Below are 27,384 nucleotides of genomic sequence, written 5' to 3'. Positions count from 1 at the left end.
CTTTTACTAAGCTGACTCAGTAGCCACGAAGTCACAGAAAAATAGGTGCATGAGTTTAGAAACACTGACAAGGAGCCAGTGCCCTCTCTGAGCCTGTTATCATACCCAGATGGCACCTCCTTAATTTTCCTGGCATGGCACAGCTACTGTGTGAACTCCAGAAAAGGAGGGGCTTGACAAGTGACATCTATGCCCACGCTCAGTTCAAAGCATCTTTCAGCCTTGGACCCAAAGTGCCACAAATCCCTATTTGTGTATCTTACTTCCCAACCTTCTGTGAACACATTTTGTTTTGTCTTAAAGACACATGCGGTGTTACGTCAAGCTTGGCTGGAAAACATCCGTCCAGTCCTGGTGATTAATAAAATAGATCGTCTCATCTTGGAACTCAAATTTACCCCTCAGGAAGCATATTCTCACCTTAAGAACATCTTGGAACAGGTAAGAGAGTTCCTTGTCTCAGCACTGAAAAATGGAAGAGGCTGTATTTCCAGTACATATTAATCAATCAATCAGAATACAGCTGGGAGGGACCTTGGAGGTCTTCTAGTCCAGCCCCCTCCTCAAGCAGGAGACCCTATACCAGGGGTGTCAAACTCGATTTCATTGTGGACTGCATCAGGGTTGTGTTTGACCTTGGGGCACCAAGGTGGGCGTAGCCAGCTAGACGTCACTCGTGTCAGGGGCGCCTGTGATGGCCCAACCACTCTGCCAGCGAAAACGGGCTCCTGAGCTCCGTTTTCGGCTGCAGCCGCATCCTGCAACCCTCTGCCAGTGAAAACCGAGCTCAGGAGGGCCGCGGGTAGCTCTCCTGAGCTCCATTTTTTCTGGCAGAGGTACCACGGGCCGGTCCTTTGCTGTTTCCAGGGTGGCTCCACGGGCCAGATCTAAGCATCTCGTGGGCCCGATCCAGCCCTGAGCCTTGTGTTTGACACCCCTACCCCAGGGGTGAAATGCTACCGGTTCGAGTTGGTTACCTTCCCAAGCCTCCTTTTGGTGTGTATTGCGCATGCGTGCGTGCAGCACGTGTTTGGCGCATGGCGTGCATGCGCGGCCAGCCAACCGGTAGTAAACCGGTTTCAATTTCACCAGTGCCCTGCCCTATACCATTTCAGACAAGAGACTGTCCAGTGATGAAGCACCCACAATTTTTGGAGTCAAGTCGTTCCACTGGTTAATTATCCTCGCTGTTTGGAAGTTTCTCCTTAATTCCAGGTTGTTTCTCTCCTTGATTGGTTTCCATCCATTATTTCTTGTCTTGCCTTCTGGTGCAGATTGAGTGAGTTGGTGGTGGTTGTTTTTTTTGTACTAGTAGTCCTAGACCAGTGATGGCTAACCTTTTTGCTGTCACCTGCCAAAAACGGGAGCTGGGGGGGGTCATGCACACCCATAATTCAATGCCCCCTCCGCACATGTGTGCGCGCTCCCCCCACTTTGGACATGCGATGGCACGGTGGGCACAGTAGGCCCGGTTTTCACCCTCCCCAGGCTCCAGAGGCTTTCTAGGAGCCTGGGGAGGGTGAAAACAGCCTTCCCCACCCTATGGAGGCCCTCCGGAGATCGGAAACAGCCTGTTTCCCGACTTCCGGTGGGCCCAGAAGGCCCAAAAATCAGATGGCTGGCGTGCACCTGCACACTGCAGCTGAGCTAAGGCAACACTCACGTGCCCACAGATATGGCTCCGTGTGCCACCTGTGGCACGCGTGCCATAGGTTCCCCATCACGGTCCTAGACTTACAATTGAGCCCAGAATTCCCGTTGCTAAACAAGATAGTTCTTAAGTGAATTGTGTCCCGTTTTACCACCTCTCTTGCCATCGTTGTTAAGTGAACCACTGCAGCGGTTTTAAGTTAGTAGCACCATTATTAAGTGAATCTGGCTTCCCAGTTGACTTGGCTTTTCAGAAGGTCGCAAAGAGTGATCACATAACCCCGGGATACTGCAACCGCCGTAAATACGAGTCGGTTGCCAAGCGTCCAGATTTTGATCTTGTGATCCTGGGAATGGTGCAGTGGTCGTAAGTGTGAAAAATGGCCCTTCTTATTTTCAGAGCCACTGTAACTTCGAATGGTCATTAAACAAGTAGTCAAGAACTACCGGTACTTAATTTTAATAGCGTAACTGCTTGTATAACACTTTTAATTCCTATCTTTTTGGTGTTTTAATGCATCATTTATGCTAAGGTTCTTAAGCTGCCTGTAGGGCCATAAAGCTAGGATGTCGTACATAAAATAAACAATAAAAGAGTTTTTGTTTCTAGGTAAATGCAATCACTGCTACGCTCTTCACTTCCCAAATCCTTGAAAAAAGAGCCGAGAAAGACACGGACGTTCAGCTGAATTCTGATCCTACTAACGTAGACCAGGTTTATGACTGGAGTGCAGGCTTGGAGTATTCAGATGATTCACAACTGTATTTTTCACCTGATCAGGGAAACGTAGTATTTGCCAGCGCAATTGATGGCTGGGGCTTTGGGTGAGTTTATACTTAATGGGATTTATTCGATTTCATTCCGGAAGATGGCTTACAACATTCACAAAAATTAAAACAGTTAAAACCCATATAAGCATTGTTAGACACCCCCACCCCCACCCCACACCCCCACTTCACAGTCTGTTTCTGTTGCTCCCCTCTGGGAGGAGGTTTTGAAGTATTTCCAGCAGGACTACCTGATAGCTTTGTTTGGGCCATCCGCCGGGTAAACTCGCGACATTCGTTTTTCTTGCCATATACATGTATACCTCTGAACTAGACTGTATTGTTTCTTGGTATCATAGAATATATCTGAGTATATGCCTAATTTTGTATTTATTTTGTCATGTTTATGTAGTGCATATTGGAGGTGTATCCCTTTGAGAGCTGTATAGCAATAGGACTTAAACTTACATACCGCTTTATAGTGCTTTTACAGTCCTCTCTAAGTGGTTTACAGAGTCAGCCTATTGCCCCCAACAATCTAGGTCCTCATTTTACCCACCTCAGAAGGATGGAAGGCTGAGTCAACCTTGAGCCATTCAGGATTCAACTGCTGGCAGTCGGTAGACTTAGCCGGCAATGCTGCATTGTAACCACTGCGCTATCACGGCCCTTCCTTCCTCCTTCCTTCCTTCCTTCCTTCCTTCCTTCCTTCCTTCCTTCCTTCCTTCCTTCCCACTTAGCAATAGCACTTAAACTTATATACCGCTTCATAGTGCTTTTACAGCCCTCTCTAAGCGGTTTATAGAGTCAGCGTATTGCTCCCAACAATCTGGGTCCTCATTTTACCCACCTCAGAAGGATGGAAGGCTGAGTCAACCTTGAGCCATTCAGGATTCAACTGCTGGCAGTCGGTAGACTTAGCTGGCAATGCTGCATTGTAACCACTGCGCTATCACGGCCCTTCCTTCCTTCTTCCTTCCTTCCTTCCTTCCTTCCTTCCTTCCTTCCTTCCTTCCTTCTTTCCCACTTAGCAATAGCACTTAAACTTATATACCGCTTCATAGTGCTTTTACAGCCCTCTCTAAGCGGTTTATAGAGTCAGCGTATTGCTCCCAACAATCTGGGTCCTCATTTTACCCACCTCAGAAGGATGGAAGGCTGAGTCAACCTTGAGCCTGGTGAAATTCGATCTGCTGAACTGCAGCTAGCAGTCAGCTGAAGTAGCCTGCAGTGCTGCACTCTAACCACTGCGCCACCTTGGCTCTATCAACGAAATTTCATTTTAATGTATGCCGATTAGTGTACATTCAAAGTGACAATAAAAGTTATTCTAAGTCTTAAGTCTCTAAAGAGGTAGCCTGGACTGAAAGTGTGTGAGAACAACCAATGAGATGCAAATAATACGAAATACATAGTAATAGATGACAACTAGATTAGCCTTGGACCTGGGACCAGAGCCAGGAGGAGGTAGAAGTTAAATAAAGGTTGAAAGAGAATGTGGCAGTGAGAGCTCGAAGTGGGGTGTGTGTCTTGCTGAGCTCATGAGTACCTGTATTGTCTACTTATCGCCAGCCCTGTATGCACATCCAGACAATAGACAACACTACACCTGTCAAATGTGCATGTGTGAAATAGGACAAGAGTTTGTGGCATGCATGCTAGTGCATGCCCTTTCAATAAAGTATCTGTTGACAGTGTATACCAGAGGTCGGAAACTTTAAACCAGGGGTCCCCAAACTTGGCAGCTTAAAGACTTGTGGACTTCAACTCCCAGAATTCTGTCTTCAGTCCACAAGTCTTAAAGCTGCCAAGTTTGAAGACCTCTGCCTTAAACATTCAAAAAGCCACAAAGGTCCTAACCAGAAGCCCCCCCGTTCAATTCTGGAGCCTACCAGAAGTCTGGTTCCCCCCACCATAGAGTCGTCTCCTAGCACGGCGTTCTTTTTCCTCTACCTGTCCTAACCAAAAGCCCTATCAATTGTGGAGCTGACCGGAAAGCCCGGCCCTCCTACTGATGGACCATGCTTCCCCCCCCCCCCCCCAAAAAAAACCTGGAAGCTCCTCTCAAAATTATAGCATCGACCGGTGACAGGGAGCCACAGCAGAGGGATGAAAGAGCCACATGTGGCTCCAGAGCCACGGGTTGCCAATCCCTGTTGTATACTTACACACTTACATTATGTGAAGTCTCTGTAAAGTAGTTGTAAGCTATTTTTCAATCACCTTAGAGAAGAAGTGTACAGCTGATTACTATGCAGGTGGACAGACATGCCTTGTCATGAAGACGGTTTATTTAAATGGATTTCTCCCATGATTTTTTTTGTGTTTTGTTTCCCAGGATTGAACACTTTGCTAAGCTGTACAGCCAGAAGATGGGAATAAAACCATCAATATTGTTGAAGACTCTCTGGGGAGATTATTATTTAAATATGAAAGCTAAGAGGATTATGAAAGTCGATCAGGTAAGAATGTGGGCATCGCAGGTGTGAAACAGGACTCTTTTTCTCACTTTTTGGGGAAATGGTGTGGGCATCATTGCCCCTTTCTTGACTGAGTAATTTCAGAATGTGTTCAGAAACACATTCGAATTCAATGCATGGGTGAGCAGCAACTATTAATTAATAGCACTACAAGAAACTGCAGTATCAGATATTTAATTGCTGGTATCGGGAGAAATACATTCAGTGCCATAAATCTAAGCTTTACATCGGCAAAGGAAAGAACCCATCTTTACGGCTGACTTTCCCCTCCCCCTTTCAGGGTGATTTTCAAATGGAGAAATATTTGAACCCTTGATTCTCCTAAATCTGATGTTGCTTAGTCCAGTCTTTCACTTTACCATCTCATTTTTGTCTCATGCATAAAATCCAACCATAATGTTTTATTGCCGTAACTTAGGAAAACGGGGGTCCTGTCCAGCTCATTGTAGGCTCCACATTTTGTATGGAGTGGATACAGGTTATAGTCATAAGGGGGAAGCCCTCTACAAGTTATTTGTCCCCCGTAAAGGCTTAGTGTGTCAACTCGCAAAGCATGCCTGGCCTGCTCTCTAGTTGCCATAGGCAAGGGGGATGGGAAAACAGCGAAACAGCACGGCAGCCAAAAACAAAAACACATTCCAGACATCTCTCTCTCAAGGCTGTCTGCCAAGGTTTTCCACAGCGGCTGGAGGGGAGTGATCTCTACAACCTGTGAAATTGCTCTGTTGGCAAATGTGACTGATGACACACCCTGGGGGGAAGGGGGAAACAGGGTCGTGCCCAGGCCGTAAATTATGTGGGGTCAGAGTTGGCTTCACCTGGAACTTGTGAACATGGTGCTCCTAATAAATAACTGGATTTCTTTTGAAGCTTAGCTCGAGGCTCATGATTTAATTAGGGCATCCATCGGAACCCTGATATAGTGAATGACACATATTTAACAGAGGAATGGGATTAGAAGGTAGGTTTTATCTACATGTGTAAGATTCAAGTAGATCAGCAGTCCCCAATCTTGGCACCCTGGCAGTCCGGCCCGACACAGGGGGGGCGTGTGAGTGGCAGGCGCACACATGTGCACACAGCTCCATTGGTGAGAGTGGCGGGCATGCATGCCTTCCGTTCGTGCAAATGGAGCTTCACGTGCAAGCAGAGGGGTCTTGTGTTCATGCACGAAGCTCCTCCCATGAGCGGAGAGTGCTCCATTCGCGCAAATGGAGCTTCCCCCGCAAGCACCCTTTGCTCATGTGAGTGGAACTTCGCGCATGAGCCCAAGTGCCCTCCACTCAAGTGCCTTCCACTCGCGCGAGTGGAGCTTCGTGCACATGCGCACTTGCCCATCCCTCACAGTTTCGAACAGGCCACGGCCCAGTTGGCTAGGGACCCCTGATGTAGATAAGAGCCTTGGTGGCGCAGTGGTTAGAGTGCAGTACTGCAGGCTATTTCTGCTAACTGCCGGCTGCCTGCAATTTGGCAGTTCGAATCTCACCAGGCTCAAGGTTGACTCAGCCTTCCATCCTTCCGAGGTGGGTCAAATGAGGAGCCAGATTGCTGACTCTGCCAACCGCTTAGAGAGGGCTGTAAAGCACTGTGAAGCGGTATAAAAGTCTAAATGCTATTGCTATTGCTAGATGGTGTGCGTTGGTACGTATGATATATACGGCAGTATAATTCCTGGTGTTATTATAAAGGCTGCTTTGTGTCTTTTGTCTAACGTGGCATTTTCTTTCTAGCTGAAAGGGAAAAAGCCTCTGTTTGTGCAACTAGTGCTGGAAAATATATGGAGTCTCTACGAGGCCGTGACCAAGAGGTAAGAGATAAATCCTTGAATAGCATTTCCTTGGTTGGAAGTATTCCATGCCTACTCTGCATCATCCAAGAGACAAGTGAATTTTCTTACTGATTGTCAGTGAATATGTTGGTTTGATACCTTTGGCTATTTCCATCTGGGGGGGGGGGAATTATAATTAAGATGAGGCCTGGGTTGGCGGGTTGATCTAGCATCTCCAGTGTCACATTAATAAGTGTAACAGCCCAGTGAATTTAGAAGTTGTTGTGGCCCGTCAGCGGCCTGTGCAGCTAGTAGCTGATTCTGACAGCGAGGAGGCTGGTGTGGTGCTGCGCCAGCAGCCTCTGCAACTGGCACTCGAGTCGTGGTGCCAGAGGCGGGGATTCAGCCAGGGCCTTCAGAACCTCCAGAAGCTCCCATAAGTGAAGAGGAAGAAGAGGAGGAGCCTCTTCCCGATGCACGGGCATGCAGAGCTGCCAAAAGGCAGGAGTGGCTCCTCAGGAGGAGGTCTCTTCGAGAGTAAGGCTTGGGGCTAATTGGCCACTCCCTTAGCCTATTTAAGGAAGGATGACAACTGAGGCAATTTGCAGGGAACAACTTCGTTCACTCTCTTTTGCGTCTTAATCTTAGTTCTCTGCAAATTGCTTCTGGGCTTTCTGCCAACCCTAGTAAGATTACGATTATTTATTCTTTGGATTCTTGTAGGCTGTTAAGAAAGTTAATTAACAGCCTTTTTTTGAAAGAAAAACTGATTTAATTTAGTAAACTAAGGTTTGAACGGACTTTGTGTGTGCTGCGTTCTTTGGGGTCCGTAGCTGGGGCAGAACAGAAGTTCCCTTTTGTTTTACATCCTGGATTTGGTGAGAAGTAAATATCTTGTGTCTTTTTTTTTTCTTTTTTTTTCTTTTTGCCCCTGTACAGAGACAAAGAGAAAATAGAGAAAATAATCTCCTCTCTCGGATTAAAAATTGCCGCTCGTGAATTACGCCACACAGACCCAAAGGTTCAGCTTAATGCCATTTGTAGTCAGTGGCTACCAATATCAGATGCAGTTCTCTGTATCCTTTAAGAAAAATTACACAGCAAACTGATACTGTATTGTCTCGTAAAATGAAAGGCGTAACCTGTTGCTGCTCACTTGCCTTAAATCGCTTAAGTCATTCCTGGGCTTTTTGGTGTTTTTCAAATTCCTTTCTAGAACATAGTAGGATTACTTACGTGATTTATTTTATACTTAGAAGATATCTGTGGTTTCTTATAAATGTTTGGATCTTTTATAAGGGAAAAAAAAACCCAATAAAAGGAGTCAGAAAAGGGTCAAAACAAGGAAATTTATTTTATTTTAATAAAGCATATTTATGCTGCAGAGCTGCAGAGCTGTTTCTGCAGAGCTGTTCAGTTGTGAATTATGTTAGAATTTGATGGGTAAGTATGAACTGAAAAAAAAAATTTGCAGAGAGGATCTCTTGCTCTTACTGAATAGTCCACATCCTCTTCTTCCTTTTCACTATTGCTGAAATCTCAGATTACATCCCTGTATATCCTTAACACACTGATTAGCCATGGTTTGTGATAAACTGCCTAGTCCTCTTGATATCACTGCTGAGAGAGTGGAAAAGCTACTGTGTATTGGAGCCAAAACGTTTGATTCTCTGCCACAAGAATCACAAGATTTAAAAGAGGGTGAGTAAACACTAGCAAGCTGAAAGGAGGTAAAGGAGGCAGTTTGGATAGAAATAAAAGAAAAAAATAGCCTTGTTAAAGGACAATTAGTATCCCTAACTGCACTATTCTGTCATTTAACATAGAAAGTTCAAAACGTTCTTAAAGATCCATCTCATCCTGGGCACCCATTTTTTTTTTAACTGTTACCATGTGGCCAATGGTACAGGATAATAAAAACAAGGACAAATAGGCTGAAAAACAGCTGCTGTCCCAGAGCAGTAACTATATTGAATTCTACTGTATAGTGCAATATTAATGCAATATCAGGGGTTTTCAATTCAATTGTATAGAATGTGAAGGGTGTGTGTTTTTGTTTTATTTTTTATGTATAATGCAACACTGAAGATGGCATTTAATTTCGTTGTACGAGATGCAGTGACAATAAAGTAAACTAAACTAAACGAACTATAACCTTCATTTGGATTTAATAAAAAATTGGCATCTACATATAAAACCAGAGTTTTTTTCGTTCAGACCTTAGAAAGAAATATAACCAGGGGTGAAATCCAGCAGGTTCTGACAGGTTCTGGAGAACCAGTAGCGAAAATTTTGAGCAGTTCAGAGAACCGGTAGCAGAAATTTTGAGCAGTTTGGAGAACCGGTAGCAGAAATTTTGAGCAGTTCAGAGAACCGGCAAATACCACCTCTGGCTGGCCCCAGAGTGGGGTGGGAATGGAGATTTTGCTGTATCCTTCCCCCAGGAAGAATGGAGATTTTGCAATATCCTTCTCCCAGGAGTGGGGAGGGAATGGGGATTTTGCAGTATCCTTCCCCTGGAGTGGGGTGGGAATGGAGATTTTGCAGTATCCTTCCCCCAGGAGTGGGGAGGGAATGGGGATTTTGCAGTATCCTTCCCCTGGAGTGGGGTGGGAATGGAGATTTTGCAGTATCCTTCCCCTGCCACACCTACCAAGCCACGCCCACCAAGCCACACCACGCCCACAGAACCGGTAGTAAAAAAAATTGGACTTCACCACTGAATATAACTGTTTTGTTTCATGTTTGCTTAGCGTTTATGAAATGCAGCAGTGAAGAAACTGCCCCAGTCGTTGTGTTTATATCCAAAATGTTTGCAGTTGACGCCAAGACATTACCACAGAACAAAACAAGGTGAGAACAATTCTCCCATTTGATCTCTTGTCTGCTCCAGTGCTGGTAGTTGCTAAACCATAATTTACAGTTTCAATTGTTTTTATTTGAGACGTGGCTGAGCTTATTTTTTCTTATCTGACAAGTACAGCAGTTATTTTTTTTTAAGCTGGGTAGTAAATATGGCACAGACTCCTGCAGTATGTCACACTTGTAACATTTGTCTATGAATTAAGGACTAACGTTTGGTCATATAACGAAAGCTAGTTAACATATCAAAGTGTATAGCACATTCAGGTGGTTTCTCTATATAACCAGGACTTTTAGATTCTAATGTTTAGTTTAATTATAGTTAGGGGAGCCTTGGTTTTCTTAATGTAGGTGGCTGGATTTACTTATCTATCTAAATCGTAAACTGTGACTTTACAAGGAAGAATTGCTGAATTAATGCACCCACACCAGAAGGAAACCACATGACAGGCAGTCTTGTCAAGCACCAGGGAAATCAGGAGATTCAGGCAGTTCAAATGTGCGCAAGGATTTATTGTTAATAGCCTTGGTAGTACAGGGGTTTAAGGCACCCTGTTATTAAGCTTATTAAGACCAGCTGCCTGCAATTACTGCAGGGTTCGAATCTCGCCAAGGCTCAAGGTTGACTCAGCCTTCCATCCTTTCTAAGGTAGGTGAAATGAGGACCCAGTTTGTGGGGGCAATAAGCTGACTTTGTATAAATATACAAAAGTATGAAGGCTATTGCTTAACGCATTGTAAACCGCCCTGAGTCTCCGGAGAAGGGCGGCATATAAATCAAATTAAAAAAAAAAAAAAAATTCAGCTCTCTACAAGAATCTGAGCTACTAATGGCCAAAGGAAATTAGCGGGAGTTAAGAATAGAAAGGCATTCAAGATGGGATAGGCTTAGATAGCGCGCGGGGACTCATGACTGATGATGTATTTGACCCCTCCCTCAGGCTCAGCCTGGTCATCTCCCCATTTACGACGGTTGCAGTGTCTTGAGGTCTTGTGTTCACCCTTTGTGATTTTTCCGACAAGCAAAATCAACAGGGAAGCCAGATTTCACGTAACCACCGTGTGACTCATTTAAACAACTGCAGTGATTCACTTAACAAATGTGGCAAGAAAACTCACTTAACAAATTTCTCACTTAGCAACATAACATTTTGGGCTCCATGGTGGTTGCAAGTGAAAGGCTACCTTTATAACGTAGCCTAGTGTGCCAATACAAGAGAGCCCTATGAGCCCAGGAAAAGACACAATCGGCGTAAGGAAGTGTGACTAGATATGGTTTGCATGTTTGTGCTGACACCAAAATGCCTTTCTGGCTTGAGATCTAAATAGCATCACAACCCTGCTTTCAAGGGGACATCTTTTGTAAAAAAAAAATTGAAAAAAACTCTTCTTGAGATACCTTTGTGTTGTTCATCATGAGAAGGACTTAAGCAGCATTTGTTCGTGAAAATGAACTCTCCAGCTTCTGTTCTATGGTTTCTTGCTCTTCAAAATAATTGGACCCCATGAGAGGAGTCTTGTGAATTTTACCTAAGGTAAAGGTTCCTCTGACACATATGTGCTAGTCATTCCCGACTCTAGGGGGCGATGCTCATCTCCGTTTCAAAGCCGAAGAGCCAACGCTGTCCGAAGACGTCTCCGTGGTCATGTGGCCGGCATGACTCAATGCCAAAGGTGCACAGAACGCTGTCACCTTCCCACCAAAGGTGGTCCCTATTTTTCTACTTGCCTTTTTTACCTGCTTTCGAACTGCTAGGTTGGCAGAAGCTGGGACAATGACCGGGAGCTCAGCCTAGGGATTCGAACCGCTGAGCTGCTGACCTTTCGATTGACAAGCTCAGCGTCTTAGCCACTGAGCCACCGTGTCTCTCGAATTTTGCGTAGGGAGCTTTTAAAGAGAGTTAAAAGATGTATGGTAACAAAAGGCTGCAATCCTTTCTGACTAGAGGACACTGAGTGTTTTGACCACTAGATGGTGGCAATCAACTGTGGATTAAGCGGCTCTTGAAACTTTCCAAAGTGACGTTTTTTTTAACTTTCTCTTCCAGTTTCGTGAATTAGCGGTAGGAGGTCGGACTATTGTGTTTTTATGAATAAAGGTGGGAGTTTTGTGGTGTCAAATCAAGTATCTTTCTGGCCATATATTCTTGCGGCTGCAGATGGTTTGTGGAGATTAATTAATGAAGTTTTGCCAACAAAGTAAGAATTTTATTTTAATGCCTTAATGGTTTTAAACTTCCACAGTTGAACTCTTTCTGCATCGGTTTGAATTTGTTTCTGTACACATACCTACATATCTTAGAGCTCAAATAAGGACAATTAAAGTCTTGAAGCAGAAAATGAGATTTGCTGCTTTTCTGCTCATTCCGAAGGAAGCAGGAAGCAGTTGTTGGAGCTAAGCAGCCACCATGAGAAAGAGTTGGCAAAACAGCTGGCTCAGTTCAAATTGGATCTGACCGAGAAGGAGGCTCAGCAGAAGCACCTCACTCAGGACTAGGAGCGTAGGCTTTCCAAGCAGAGGGAAGACTTGCAGGAGTGCAAGGCCAGGTACCAGTGCCTAGAGGCTCAGCAGGTTGAGATGGTCAGCCAGTTCCAGGCCATGATGCAGTCCCACTGGAACAAGGCCCTCCGGCTCTGTGCCACCAACAGCACTTCCCTCCAGCCTTCACCCAAAGCCCTGCACCAGGAGGCTGGAGCAGACCCCAAGCTGGAATTTCTGCCCCCCCTTCAACCCGCATAAAAAGACCCCGAAGGGGGAGACTCTCTGCAGCAACACAAATATTCATTGCACGTATCTGGCCCAGGGGCCGTAGTTTGAGGACCCTTGATTTCGTGCAATATAAAAAAATGCAAATAATTTTTCTGCGGACCACCAAAATTTTCTCGCGGACCACCAGTGGTCCACGAACCACCAGTTGGTGACCACTGTTATAAAACACTTTGCTTACTTCTTCATAAAGGATTCATCCTGAATCCTGGTCTCATTCATTAAGATCAGCATACATCAGTGCTGTTTATCTGTTAAAGGAATAAAATCTGAATTTCTACCAACCCTCCTACTTATGTGCCTTTTCAAACAAATCAGTGTCAAGTATCTCAGGTATTTAAATGGAATTTACATCTTTAAACCGGGGAATGCATTTCAAGGACTTCTCTCCTGCAAGCAATTTATCAGTTCATAAAGCTGAAGCGTTTCCTCTTAAGTAGGCTTCAGCCGGAGTATGATAAAAATTGCCTTTAAAATAGTTAATATTGCAACTGTAAGCACCACTTTAAATCATTATACGCTGTGAAAGTTTTATTGGAATTTATCACATTTTGCAGAAGTTTTAAATTGTTTCCATTAAGGCAACTCTAGCATGTAAAATAATGGCTTTAATAACTGCTGTTTTAATAACAGCTTGGTATTTCCTCACTAGCTACTAATATTGATATATTATTATCCGTGCACAGCAATGTGAAGTCACAGCTGTCAGTTCTCTAGTTGGTATTGCATCTAGTTCTTCCCAAGAACCTAAGGCTGTGTTGGTGAACCTTTTTGGCACCGCGTGCCGAAGTGGGAGTACACTCCGGAAACTGGAAGAACGGTTCCCTGGCGTGCATGCGCGCACCAGGAAGCTGAGCTTCCGGTTTCTGGCATGAGCGCCGGTCACCTGGCCTTCCGGTTCTGGCATGCACATGTGTGCGAAGAGCAGCTGGCCGGCGTGCATGCGTGTGCCAGAACCTGGAAGAGCAACGGGAGACGGCTGGCATGCCCAGAGAGATGGCTCTGCGTGCCACTTCCATAGGTTCGTCATCATGGACTTAAGGCGTCGTAATGTATTGGTGTAGTATATATATGCAGATCCAAGCGCATTGTATGTGTTTTGTAATTGACAGATGGAAATTTTGCCAATGTCCAGATTTTCTGAGTGCCGTCCAAGTTATTTTGGTGTGGCGTCTAGCGCACCAATAACCACTAGGACAGTGTTTCTCAACCTTGGTAGCTTGAAGATGGGTGGACTTCAACTCCCAGAATCCCCCAGCCAGCAGCGCTGGCTGGAGGATTCTGGGAGTTGAAGTCCACCCATCTTCAAGCTTCCAAGGTTGAGAAACACTGCACTAGGACATTGATGCCTGCTTTATGCCACACTGTAATTTTTCAGCTTCGATTTTCCTACTTTGTGACCCTGTCCAATTCTTTCTCTTCCTTTTTACTACCCCTTGCTATTGCCAAATCCATTATCCACACTTTATTACGTTATTATTCCTATTTACATGTAGTCTACTAATTTTAAAGTTACTAATACAATATACTAACATTACATACAAACAACACACACAGAGATACTTGATTTGATACTTCTGATTATCAGGGCCTTCTGAAAGCTCTACATATTTATCATCCTCGTCTCTTACTCACTTTTGAATCACTGGGCCTGAAAATGTTAAATTTTTGCAGGTTAATTCTCACCGTCTTCTGACTTCCCTGTCTAGTCCTTAGATATTTTTTTAATGTCTCCCTTCCAGAGAGGTGTCAACATTCTAAAGCAATTATATGTATGACTGATGGTGTAAGGGAAGAACAAAATTCTCTGCGACTGGTGAATTAAAAATATTTTTAAAATATTTCAGATTTCATCTATTTGTTTCATACTGGCTGCTAGCCAGAATGGTTAGGTTTTCAGAATTAATACCGTGTTTTCCCGAAAATAAGACCCTTTTATATTTTTTTTGAACCCCAAAATAAGCACTTGGACTTATTTTCGGGGAGGTCTTATTATCTTGGGGTGCGTGGAGCAAGATGGGGCTCCTCTTGCCATCTTACCCTGATTTCCAGCTCTGCATTTAAATATTTTTGGGGAGGGCTTATTTTCAGGGGGAAGGCTTATTTTAAGCGCATGCGCTCAAAAGCCCGATTGGGCTTATTATCAGGGGATGTCTTATTTTCGGGGAAACAAGGTAGTAGTAACTGTTAAGAACTGATGTAAGTTAGCATCTATAGCGGTTAAACCACTAGCTTTATTCAAGTTATTATCAGTTGGCCGCTCATTCATGATTTTGTTTCTCCAACTGTCCTTGTTAGCATGCAGATCTGCAACTAGGAAGCTAAAGCTGCCTTTCAAAACTCTCATATTGTCCCCAATGGTACACAGGCCTTTGTCACAAGAAGAGATAGCGCAAAGACGTGAGCGTGCGAGGCAACGGCGTGCTGAAAAGTTAGCGGCCACTCAAGAGTCGGCATCTGAGGGAATTGGAGGAAGTTTGATGGAGCCAACTTTAGAGGCAAGAGAGAATCAAAGTAAGAAGCACATAGAATAACAGAGTTGGAAGGGACCTTGGAGGTCTTGTAGTCCAACCCCTGCTTAGGCAGGAAACCCTACACCACTTCAGACAAATGGTTATCTAACATCATCTTAAAAACTTCCAGTGTTGGAGCCTTCACAACCTCTGGAGGCAAGTTGTCCCACTGATTAATCGTTCTAACCGTCAGGAAATTTCTCCTTAGTTTTATTTCTTGAAAAAAAGAAAGAAAGAAATAGGAGATCAGGATTAAATTGTTCATCTAGGACAGAGGTGTGGGAATCCTTCATGACTTGTGGAATTCTGGGAGTTGCAGTCCACAGGTCAGAAAAGGGCCTTAGTTCCCCATCACTTGATCTAGGACAGTGATGGCTAACCTTTTTGCCGTCGCGTGCCAAAAGCAGGGGGAGAGCGGGGGGGGGGGTCGCGCGCACGTGTGCCCACACCCATAATTCAGTGCACCCCCTGTGCATGCGTGCGCGACCCCTCCCTGCGCTCCCCCCACTTTTGACACGTGGTCCATTTTTCGCCCTTTCTTGGAGCCTAGGGAGGGTGAAAACAGCCTTCTCCACTCCACCCACACCCCGGAGACCGGAAATGGCCCATTTCCCGACTTCTGGTGGGACCGGAAGGCCCGTTGTTCACCCTCCCCAGGCTCCAGAGGCTTTCTAGGAGCCTGGGGAGGGCAAAAAACAGCCTTCCACCCTCCCCGGAGGCCCTTCGGAGGCCGGAAATGGCCTGTTTCCCGACTTCCAGCGGGCCCAGGAGGCTGAAAATCAGCTGGCTGGCGCACACATGCTTGCTGGAGCTAAGCTAGGGCAATGCTCGCATGCCCACAGATATGGCTCTGCGTGCCACCTGTGGCACGCGTGCCATAGGTTCGTCATCACCGATTTAGGAGATAAATAGTAACAGTAGAGGGCGCTCTGGCAGTAGGTATGAAACAAAGTCAACCTCTGCATTGGATTTCAAGCCCACACATCTGGAAATGGCCAAACAATGTCTTAGAGACGGCTGGCAGCAGTTCTCTGCTAGTCCTAGGTTCTCACTATGATCCAACTAGCTTTGGGAACATTGCAGCATATATAAATACATCGTGATAGCGTGTCAACAGCCAGATCTGGCGCACGGCAATTTACTGCTAGAAGTAAATTTGGGTAGCCTGTTTTCTCTCCAGCAGGCCTTTGAAGCGGTTGTGAGAAATAAGCCTTTTTTGTTTTACAGAGCAGATGGTTCCATGGCGCTTGCCAATAATTTTGTAGTTTTTGTTCCTCACGTTGAACCTCCCTGGATACCTACCTGTGAGCGAACACCGTCAAATTCATTTGCAGCACCCAGGAGGAAAGAGAAATCTAGTTGGCTTCACACGATTGTGCCTGCAATTAAATTTAGCCACTAGCATGTAACTGGTCCTGTACCAAATTTGCTTCTCTTTGTTGATCTGGATGCTGGTACCTTGGAAATTATAAAAATACATTTTTGCAATGACCATCCTGTTATGGATGGACTACACAAGCTTAAATCAGTTCCCCCCCCCCCCGAAAGTTTTATTATAATAGTTTTATTTTTAATTGAACAATATTTAATCTTACTAAAAAGCATAACACTTTAAAAATACATACCAAGAAGGAAGAAAAAACCAGGTTTATACGTATTTATTTTATACTTACCAGTTGTTACTGGTTTACTAGTGAACTCACTACTATAGTATAAACAATACACATCTGTAAAGACTCTCAGTCATCCACGTCATGGTTGTCCCAAAGGTGCTTTCTCGGGAGGCAACTGGACTTTCACTTCTCATCCAAGAAGCTTCTTCAGCTCTTACAGGACGGTGGGCAATCCTTCCATTCCCCATTGTCAGAGCTAAAGAAGCTTCTTGGATGAGAAGCAAAACGTCTTCAAAAGAAAAAACAAGAAAAGAGCTTGGTGGCGCAGCAGACTACTAGCCTGTTATTAACATTCAGCTGCCTGCAATTACTGCAAGTTCAAATCTCGCCAGGCTCAAGGTTGACTCAGCCTTCCATCCTTTCTAAGGTAGGTAAAATGAGGACCCAGTTTGTGGGGACAATAAGCTGACTTTGTATAAATATACAAAAGTATGAAGGCTATTGCTTAACGCATTGTAAGCCGCCCTGAGTCTCCGGAGAAGGGCGGCATATAAATCAATTTTTTTTTTTAAAAAAAGTCCAGTTGCCTCCTGAAAAAGCACCTTTGGGACATAAACAATACAAGTGATTATTGTAAGATATCACAAAATTTCTGCCATAATAACAGACAAAGCTGCATCCTCCAATTAATAGGAACCACTGCCTTTTTCCAAACATATATATAACATTTCCGACGCCCATTCACTGACATGCAAAAAAAAAAAAAAAAAAAAAACAGTGTCACTTTTCCAATTTCCAACATGGAATATTATTCCTCCCTCCATCAGGGGATAACCAGCTGTCCACTATTCAATCGGAGACCAACATCGTGACTACTGAGAGAGAAGAGACAGAAGCCAAGGAAGCCTTCATTGCTTTTGCGAGGGTCTTCAGCGGTGTTGTGAAAAAGGGGCAAAAGCTCTTTGTCCTTGGACCGAAATATGATCCCGCGGAGTCCCTGCACAAGGTAAGCTGCTGAGATGTTATGTATATACCTAAACTTTCCCTATTAGGATGACCTCCATTTTTTCCTACCTTTTGAAGAGTGGCTGAAGTAGGAATCCATGCTATTTGCAGGAGTGGATTTCAAAAATTTTACCAAGGGGTTCTCTGCCTGGTTGCTGGGTGGGCGTGGCCATGGTGGCGTGGCCTAGTTGGCCTCCTGCACCATTGCGGGGGGGTGGGGGCATTTTTGCCCTCCCTGGGCTCCAGAGGCTTTTTTCGAGCCTCCAGGAGGGCGAAAACAGCCTCCCCAGGTTCCAGAGACTCTCTGGAGGCTGGAAACCGGCCTGTTTCCGGCCTTCCCAAACTTCCAGTAAGCCGGGTTTTCGCCCTCCCTGAGCCTCCACACGTGTCCTGAACTTATCTGCATCCAAAACGGGCCGCATGGGGACTCCTGGGAGAGGCATGGTGGGGCAGGCGGGGCCAGCCAGAAGTGGGATTTGGGGGTTCTCTGAACTGCACAGAATCTTAGCTAGAGGTTCTCCCGAACTCCTCCAACCCCCAGCAGCCCATCCCTGGCTATCTGTGATGACTTGGATCTACATCAGAAATGTCTTTCTGAGGGCCACCCTACATTTTGCCCAGACAGTTGAGGACAACTCTCCAAAAGTAGACAAAGTCCCTGTTTTGAAGGGAGGTTTGGAGGTTTCAAGGGATAAAATGAGGCTTCAGGCCCTTGACGATGTAATAGATTCCTTTTTAGCTCTTTTCCCCCTAAAATATTCACTCATGGGTTCTGTCCAAGTCAGCACCAAGCTATCTTAGCTGATTTCAAAGAACTAAGCAAGATTAGGCTTTCAGTAAGAAACCACGAGAATATCCCAGGGCTGTAAAATAGTTTGAGAAATTAAAAAAAACACACACACACATTAAGATAAGGCAGTGACCAAGCACATTCATGTTGCTGCCAAGTAAGTGAATGTATACAGGTAATCCTCGACTTACAACAATTCATTTAGTGACCAAATTACAACAGGATTGAAAAAAGTGACCGTTTTTCACACTTAGCGACCCTTGCAGGATCCCCAGGGTCACATGGTCAAAAATCAGATGCTTGGCTATTAGTTCATATTTAACGGTTGCAATTAGTTCATATTTATGATGTGATCCGCTTTTGCGACCTTCTGACGGGCAAAGTCAATGGGGGAGCCCGATTCACTTCACTGGGTTACCAATTTATCAACTACAAAGGTTCACTTAACAGCTGTGGCAAGAAAGGTCATAAAATGGGGGCAAAGTCACTTAACAAATGTCTCACTTAACAACAGAAATTTTGGGCTCAATTGTGGGGTCGTAATTAGAGGACTACCTGTATAACCAAGATATTCCTCATGGGTTGAACCTGACTTGAAAAAGAAATCAATGTTATACAGGTAATCCTCAATTTACGACCACAACTGAGCCCAAAATTTATGTTGCTAAGTGAAAGAAACATTTTGTTCAGTGACTTTTGCCCATTTTATGAATTTTCTTGCCACGTTTGTTAAATGAATCACTTGCCGTTGTTAAATTGGTAACACAGTTGTTAAGTGAATCTGGTTTTCCCATTGACTTCGCTCATCAGGAGGTTGCCAAAGGTGATCACATGACCCCAGGACCCAGGCACCGTCATAAATGTGAGTCAGTTGTCAAGCAGTCAGATATAAATCACATGACCACGAGGAGGTCATAAGTGTGAAAAATGGCCATAAGTCGCTTTTTTCAGTGCCATTGTACAATGGCATTGAAAAAAGTGACTTAAGGCCATTTTTCGGTCATTAAGCGAACTGTTGTAAGTCAAGGACTGCCTGTATCCTTTACTTGCACAATTTCCTCTCCTCTCCTGCACAGGAGCAAGAATAAAATCTACTGTTAGGTCTTCTGGCTTACCAAAAGTTGACAACATTCCCCTTTCTCTCGCCATTTCTCTTGGCATAAAAACTCAGAAAATACCCTTGTTTGTTCGGTGTAAGTGACATCTGCTTTGGGAAAAGCTTTGCTGAAATCTCCTAGAAATCAGCAGTTCTTGAGTGACTCTTTTTTTCTTCTTTTCCCCATTAGCTTCCTCCGGGATGTTCTCCTGCTGAAGGTCTGCCATCCGTGCCTCATTTAGCTTGCTGCACGTTGGAGGATCTCTATTTATTAATGGGGAGAGAGCTGGAAGAATTACAGGAAGTGCCCTCGGGGAATGTGCTCGGTAGGTGAACTAATTTTTTTCCATTGTGTCTTCCGTGACTATCACACAGTCAAGACAGGCATTCTCAGAGCAAGCCTAATGATACCCACAAACCCATGACTTCTTCATAGTTGAAAACTCTCTTTGGATGGATAGGATAAATTACAGGGGTATGAAAGAGTTAACAGTTGTAAACTGAGTTGTAAGCTGAGTCAAACGAAAGCTGATGCAACAGAATGAGGCAGCAGAATGGTCCAGAAGCTGCCTATATAAAGGAAGCCATTAGAAAGCGTTCCTTCCTCCTCAAGCCTTCTTGTTATCTCCATCTATCAGTAACTGTAAAGGTACTTAACCCCGTATATGTTTATATAGTTCACTGTAGATAAAACCACTGTTGTATCTCTACTGTCCCTTAGCCAGAAAGGTTTCCAGTATGTTTTAGCCCTGAAAATCATCATCTTCTTTTAACAATCCCATAATCCCTTGAGGGGTGGAATCTGGGGGATTCTGAAGGGAGCTAGCAGAGTGTTTACTGGCCCGATGCCCTTCCTGTTGCCAATGTGGAGTTTTGTTCAGCAGATATACCATATTCTCATTGTGCCCAGAGAGAGAAAAATATCTGCCTCTACGTAGGATCGAACTCACAGCCTCCTGATTGTGAGACGAGAACTCCACCTCTAGGCCACCGCACCACTCCGATTTAGCCCTGAAAATCCTTATAATAAAATTAATCAGGACAACATACAGCTTAACCAAAGAGTTAAAAACGGTAATGAAAATTCTCATTATCAAAGGGTAACGGCAACTTCGCACGTGATTAAATACAGGTGTAACTTGGTACTCAACTGGTTTGAAACTGATCAGATTTGGTACCCAAGGCATTTTTCATGTGAAAATGTTGTCGTGGTACTCATTGTTTGTTTGGTACTCAACGCACAAGCTAGAACTTGTCGCTGTTGGCTGCCTTGTGACTCACTACATCATTCCTTATGGGAAAAATTTTGTTTGGCACTCATCGTTTTTGGTATTCAACATACCTCCTGGAACCAATTAACGATTAATTGAAATACCATTGTAATTGGAACTGATTTCAGAGTGAAGTGGCTGCTTACTATCTAACCCAGGTTCCCTTGTAGTATGTATGTCTGTGTTGCCAAGGAATTCTGGGAACTATAGTCCTATTGCATCTGAAGGACACGAGGCTAATGTAACCAGTAATTGAACAGATAAGAAACTTTAAACTTGGCTAAATGTTAACACAAGCATTGAAAGTGATCCAGTTTCTTATATACCGTACTTAATGTGAATTGTGTACTACGTTTTCCAAGTCTGTTGTTCTGTTTTATGTATGTTAAAAGTAAATTTTTACTTCCTTCTAAAAGATGTGGGAAACTAAATTTACCTTCCAACTCCTTGTTTACCATGGAAACTTGAAATCCTTTCCAGATGTCTTTTTCCCCCAACCCATTTGATTTGAGAACGCTGTCTTGGAAACCATGTGATTCTCATTTCTTTTCATCAGCGTTGGAGAAAATTATGAATATCAGCACGATTTTATCAAAACTGGTTTTGCTTAGGTAGTTTTGGGAAAACTTTGTGCTCTTAGTAGCGTTCTGGTTTTTTTTTTAAAAAAAAAACATTGGCTGGAATTTGGATTTTATGAGACCTTATAAGTGATAGATTTTGATCTCCCAAAAACCCCCGAGCATTGTCTTATAGTTTAATGTTTTAGAGCCTAGGGTTAGCATAGGCCAGGGGTCTGCAACCTTAAACATTCAAAGAGCCATTTGGACCCGTTTCCCACCGAAAAGAAAACACCGGGAGCCACAAAACCCTTCCCGTGCCTGACTATTTCTTGAGCGGCCACAAAACTAGCATAAGTAGTTGAATTAAACCTTCTGTATTCTTCTGAAACTTTTCTTTTCTTGGATTTATCCATGGTTGGCCAACCGGGGGTTGAAAAGCTCAATAAATTGCGTGCCAGCGGGTGTCGCACATTGACGGTTATGACATATTTTGAGTGACGGAGCCGCAGCAGAAGACTGAAAGAGCCACATGTTGCTGACCCCTGGCATAGGCATTGATGCTTCAAAAAAACCTTTCACTTGCAGCTGGGCTTCCATCCTTTTTCCAGCCAAAGTGCTGACATCCCATAAGCTTCATTCCAAAAAGTAGCAGTGAGAAAGTTAAGACAAAGAAAAGATGGTCAAAATCAGAACCAAAACAGCCCAGCCCAAAATATACACCAAGTCACCAGGACTTGAGCTAAACCGGAGGAAGTCTTCCTTATTTTTTAAGCCACAGGCAGCTCCAAACACATCATCTGAAGTTGTCCTTGGGGTAAATGAATCCGTTCCATCACTCCATCAAGTGTTTCTCGTGCCTTTGTTTTTGCACCATAATATTTTTAAAAGAAGGGGAAATAGAGGAGGAAGAAGAGGAAGCAGCAGCAGCAGGAAACTAGGCCACTGAAAATGAGGAATGCTGTTGGCAATTCTTCGTTTGCAGGGAGAGATACTGGATATTCCATCTTGTGGTATTATATGTGGGTATCGGTCTCTAAAATGTAAAACATCTGTCAGTGGTAACTTCAGGATGAATTAACCCCCCCCCGCAAAAAAAAAACCCCAGCTAAAGACCTTTGGGGAAGCTTAATGCTGATTCAGTATCAGATTTTGAGTGAAGACATTTGTTTTTTATTGGGTCCTGTCTTCTATGGATTTGCTGTTGTTTTCATCGCTAGGCTATCCAAACATTTTCAAAGTTTAATTCCCCCCCACCCCTCATAAGACGTGCATTAACCTTTCAGTGATATTTTATAGACCTGCCATTTTCTTGCTTTGAGATTCAAGAAAGTATTTATTGTTCTTGTGCTGCAGGTGGTATCAGTAAAGGTTTCTCACTTTGATGGTCTAGTTCAGTGATGGCTAACCTTTTTTGCCATCGTGTGCCAGGAGGGGGGGAGTGGGAGAGGTTCGTGCACGTGCCCAAACCTATAATTTCTATGCGCCGCACCCTGCACGCGCAACCCCCCTCCCTTCTCCGCTCCTGGCACATGATGGCCCGGTAGGCCCGTTTTTCTTTCTCACCTGGCTCCAGATCCTCTCTATGCATCTGAGGAGGACGAAAACAGCCTTCCCCACCCCCTCGGAGGTCCGAAACAGCCCATTTTCCAACTTTCGTTGGACAGGAAGTGATGTTTTTTGCTGTCCCCAGCCTTCAGAGAGTCCTAGAGAGGTTGTAGAAAAATGCTTTTAAAAGCCTCTGATGATCCCAGCTGAGTCGCACGATCATACAGGAAATCTAATATATATTTTTGGATTCCCCCCCCCCTTCTGATAGCCAGGGAATTCTGAATACAGGCATTCCTCAACTTACGACCAGTTGAGCCCCAAACTTATGTACTGAGTGAGACATTTGTTAAGTGAGTTTTCCCCCATTTTACGACTTTTCTTGCCACATTTGTTAAGCGAACCACCGCAGGTGTTAAACTAGTGACACGGTTGTTAAGTGAATCTGGCTTCCCCCATTGATTTGTTTATCAGAAGGTCGCAAAAGGGGATCACGTGACCCCGGGGGCACTGCAACCGTCATAAATGTGAGTCAAGCATCCTAATGTAAATCACGTGACCACGAGGATGCTGCAATGGTCATTAGTGTGGAAAACGGTCATAAGTCACCTTTTATCAGTGCCGTTGCAACTTCGAATGGTCACTAAGTGAACTGTTGTAAGTCAAGGACTACCTGTACATATTTTTGAAATTTTTTGTCCCCTTTTCTGACAACCAGGGTGTTTTGGATACTAATCTCCCTTTAGCAGGGGTGGGCTTCAAAAATTTTAGCAAAGGGTTCTCTGCCCGGTTGCTGGGTGGGCGTGGCCATGGTGGGTGTGGCCTAGTTGGCCTCCTGCACCATGGCGGGGGGGGGCGTTTTTGCCCTCCCCAGGCTCCAGAGGCTTTCCTCGAGCCTTTGGGAGGGCGAAAACGGCCTCCCCAGGCTCCAGAGGCTTTCCTCGAGCCTTCGGGAGGGCGAAAACGGCCTCCCCAGGCTCCAAAGGTCCTTTGGCGGCCTTCCTGAACTTCCGGTAAGCCTGTTTTTCACCCTCCCTGAGCCTCCGCACGGGCCTTGCACTTGCCTGCATCCAAAATGGGCTGCGTGGGGACTCCTGGGAGGGGCGGGGTGGGGTGGGCGGGGCCAGCCATGAGTGGGATTTGGGGGTTCTCAGAACTGCACAGAATCTTCGCTAGAGGTTCTCCCGAACCCCTGCGAATCCCCAGCAGCCCCACCCCTGCCCTTTAGTGTAGAGAGCATCAGAAAGCATGAATTTCCGTTTTAAAACGGCCCTTGGGCTGGTGCCTTCCTTGCCACCTTCTCTGCCAAGCCTAGCAGTGGCACTGTTTCCCCACGGCTTCTTTGTTCCAGAGCTCTTCTGTGCAAACATGTGGGTTAATTTTGCTTTTTGCGATGGAGGAGTTGGGTTATTAAAAGAAGCCGGCTTGAGGCCATTCCAGCTTTACGATGCGTCTCTCTCTCTCTCGGCTTACAAGACGGACAGGCGAACGAACGCAGGAGGGCACTGTGATTCAGGGGCTTGCTATGCGGCGGGAAGAAAACAACAGGCTGTGGGAAACAAAGGAAACCAAGCCACAGCTCTCTTCGAAGGAGATAATTTCATTAGCCCTCGGTTACAAAAAAGAAAGAGCAATCAGTTAAACCTTAGTGGGTTTGGGGGCTGTCTTCATTGCAGCTTTAAAAGCTTATAATTGGGTTGTGTTGCAGTCCTTGGTGCCCTTGTTTGCAAACAGCCAAGCTCAAGGAGCATCCAGGGCTCTGCAGCCGAGCCCTTAGGTACATATCTTCTCCTCAATTACGTTACAATTGGATGTCCTGAATCACTTTCTTGTTAGCGCTATTTTTTTAAAAAAATTGATTTATATGCCGCCCTTCTCTGGAGACTCAGGGCGGCTTACAATGCGCTAAGCAATAGCCTTCATTCTTTTGTATATTTATACAAAGTCATCTTATTGCCCCCACAACTGGGTCCTCAATTTACCTACCTTAGAAAGGATGGAAGGCTGAGTCAACCTTGAGCCTTGGCGAGATTCGAACCTGCAGTAATTGCAGGCAGCTGGTCTTAATAACCAGCTTAATAACAGGGTGCCTTAGACCACTGTACTACCAAGGCTCTTCCTTGGAGCCTTGAATACCAAGGAAGGTATTCATCCTTCCTTCTTCGTTCTCCCTTTTCCTTCCACCTTTCATCTTTAGGTCTAATCTTTGCAGTTGCAAAATGAAAAATAAGACATTCTCACCAGGGGTGGGGCTGCTGAGAGTTCGCAGGGGTTTGGGAGAACCTCTAGCTAAGATTCTGTGCAGTTCGGAGAACCCCCAAATCCCACTCCTGGCTGGCCCCTTCCCTCCCAGGAATACCCACGCGGCCCGTTTTGGATGCAGGTAAGTGCAGGGCGCGCATGGAGACTGCCAGAAAAACGGGTCTACCGGAAGTTCGGGAAACGGGCCCATTTCCTTCCACTAGGGGGCCTCCGGAGCCTGGGGAGGTTGTTTTCGCCCTGCCCGAGTCTCAAGGAAAGCCTCTGGAGCCCGGGGAAGGCAAAAATGCCCTTCCCCCGACTGTGGTGCAGGAGGCCGACTAGGCTACACCCACCATGGCCACACCCACCCAGCAACCGGGCAGAGAACCCCTTGCTAAAATTTTTGAAGCCTACCCCTGATTCTCAACACACAGTTAAATTTCATCCACCCCCTCTGTCTTTTGGGTGGTTGTTAAAATATCAAGCTTTAGTGGCCTTTGCTTTTTTTATTTTTTTATTTTAGAAGGAAATTATATGTTGGGCATTATCTCTGCGCAGTTCAAGCTGCTTCTCTTTGTTAGTTTTGCCTGCCAACGTGAAGGCTTGGGGTTTCGTTGCGTTTTTTGCCGGGCAAATGTACATGTGTGTGCCTTCCGATCATGTTATCTTTGGAGATTTTAAGAGGCTCTGATTCATCGGACTGAGAATCTGTTCCAACTGCCTGTTGCAACCCTGAGCAGGATTTAAGGCACCGCTTCCTACTTATACAAGCGGAGATGCGCAGCTTTGCAAAATACGGGCGTTACATTCAGCCGGCATGGCTAATAAAAGCTCTCCACAGCTTGGCCTTCTGAATTTGAATAGTTCCTATTTGAAAGGAAAATGAAATGATAAAATAGTGAAATGAAATAATAAAATAGTAAAATAAAATAATAAGAGCCTTGGTAGTACAGTGGTCTAAGGCACCCTGTTATTAAGCTGGTTATTAAGAACAGCTGCCTGCAATTACTGCAGGTTCGAATCTCGCCAAGGCTCAAGGTTGACTCAGCCTTCCATCCTTTCTAAGGTAGGTAAATTGAGGACCCAGTTTGTGGGGGCAATAAGCTGACTTTGTATAAACATTCAAAAGGATGAAGGTTATTGCTGAGCACATTGTAAGCCGCCCTGAGTCTCCGGAGAAGGGCGGCATATAAATCAAAATTAAAAAAAATAAAATAAAGCAATAGCACTTAGACTTACATACCGTTTCACAGTGCTTTACATACATCTGCAGCTTACAGAGTCATCCTATTTTCGCCAACAATCTGGGTCCTCATAAAATAAAATAATAAAATAAAATAATATAGCAATAGCAATAGCACTTAAATTTATATACCGCTTCACAATGCTTTACAGCTTTCTCTAAGCGGTTTACAGAATCATGGTCCCCAACAATTTGGTCCTCATAAAATAAAATAATAAAATAAAATAAAATAAAAAGCCCCCATCCGCAAACTGTGTCAGGCTCCTTATTCTCTAATTCAGGGGTTGGTAACCTTAAACACTCAAAGAGCCACAAAGGTCCTAACCAGAATCCCCCATTCAATTCTGGAGCGGACCAGAAGTCCGGTTCCCCCATCATAGTCTCCTCCTAGTGTGGCGTCCTTTTTCCGCTGCCTGTCCTAACCAAAAGCCCTATCGATCGTGGAGCCGACCAGCAACAGGGAGCCGCAGCAGAAGGATAAAAGAGCCACATGTGGCTCCAGAGCCTCAGATTGCTGACCCCTGCTCTAACTCTATTCTCTGATTGTGTTTAACTTTTAGGATTGGCAGTTCCTGGCAGCCTTATCTGAAGGCAGCTGTGAATCAGGCAGTAGATTCTTTCAACTGTGGAAGTGAACAGTGTTGTTTGTGGGGTGTAGGTAGTTCTCAGTTTATACCCGTTTGTTTAGTGACCAGTTGAACAGCACTGAAAAAAAGTGACTTACAACTGGTGTTCACCCTTATGACCGTTGCAGCATCCCCATGGGCACATGATCAGAATTTGGGCGCTTGGCAGTTAGTGTGTATTTATGACAATTACTCTGTCCCAGGGATCATGTGAACACAACTGGCTTCCAACAAGCAAAGTCAAAGGGGGGGGGGGAATCCAGATTTGCTTAACGACTGCATGATTCGCTTAACGACTGCAGTGATTCGTTTAACAGCTGTGGTGAAAAAGGTCATAAAATGGGGCAAAGCTCAGATTAGATTATATTAGATTAGGATTAGGATTAGGATTTGGAGAGTTGGAAGGGACCTTCTAGGTCATCTAGTCCAACCCCCACCCACCCAAGCAGGAGACCCCGGCACCATTTCTGACAGATGGCAATCCAGTCTCTTCTTGAAAGCCTCCAGTGATGAAGCTCCCACAACTTCCGAAGGCAACTTCTGTTCCATTGGTTGATTGTTCTCACTGTCAGGAAATTTCTCCTTA

The 27,384-nt window shown here is 44.8% G+C and overlaps 1 protein-coding gene across 1 annotated transcript in view; it reads left to right on the top strand.

Moving 5' to 3' along the window:
* Positions 1-27,384, top strand: part of EFL1 (elongation factor like GTPase 1) — a 66,679-nt gene that overhangs the window by 5,716 nt on the left and 33,579 nt on the right. Inside the window, exons 6-15 of the mRNA XM_070953331.1 lie at positions 304-441; positions 2,261-2,475; positions 4,757-4,880; positions 6,629-6,705; positions 7,606-7,742; positions 8,245-8,367; positions 9,420-9,519; positions 14,664-14,809; positions 17,249-17,427; positions 19,503-19,638. Of these exons, the coding sequence (XP_070809432.1) occupies positions 304-441; positions 2,261-2,475; positions 4,757-4,880; positions 6,629-6,705; positions 7,606-7,742; positions 8,245-8,367; positions 9,420-9,519; positions 14,664-14,809; positions 17,249-17,427; positions 19,503-19,638 (1,375 nt within the window). The remainder of the gene's footprint in view (positions 1-303; positions 442-2,260; positions 2,476-4,756; positions 4,881-6,628; positions 6,706-7,605; positions 7,743-8,244; positions 8,368-9,419; positions 9,520-14,663; positions 14,810-17,248; positions 17,428-19,502; positions 19,639-27,384) is intronic.

Source organism: Pituophis catenifer, unplaced genomic scaffold (genome assembly GCF_029215685.1).
Source record: "Pituophis catenifer annectens isolate HBS135680 unplaced genomic scaffold, rPitCat1.0.hap2 SCAF_14, whole genome shotgun sequence".
Classification (NCBI taxonomy): Eukaryota; Metazoa; Chordata; class Lepidosauria; order Squamata; family Colubridae; genus Pituophis; species Pituophis catenifer.
The sequence above is the reverse complement of the archived record's forward strand: the minus strand, read 5'-3'. Positions and strand labels throughout refer to the sequence as shown.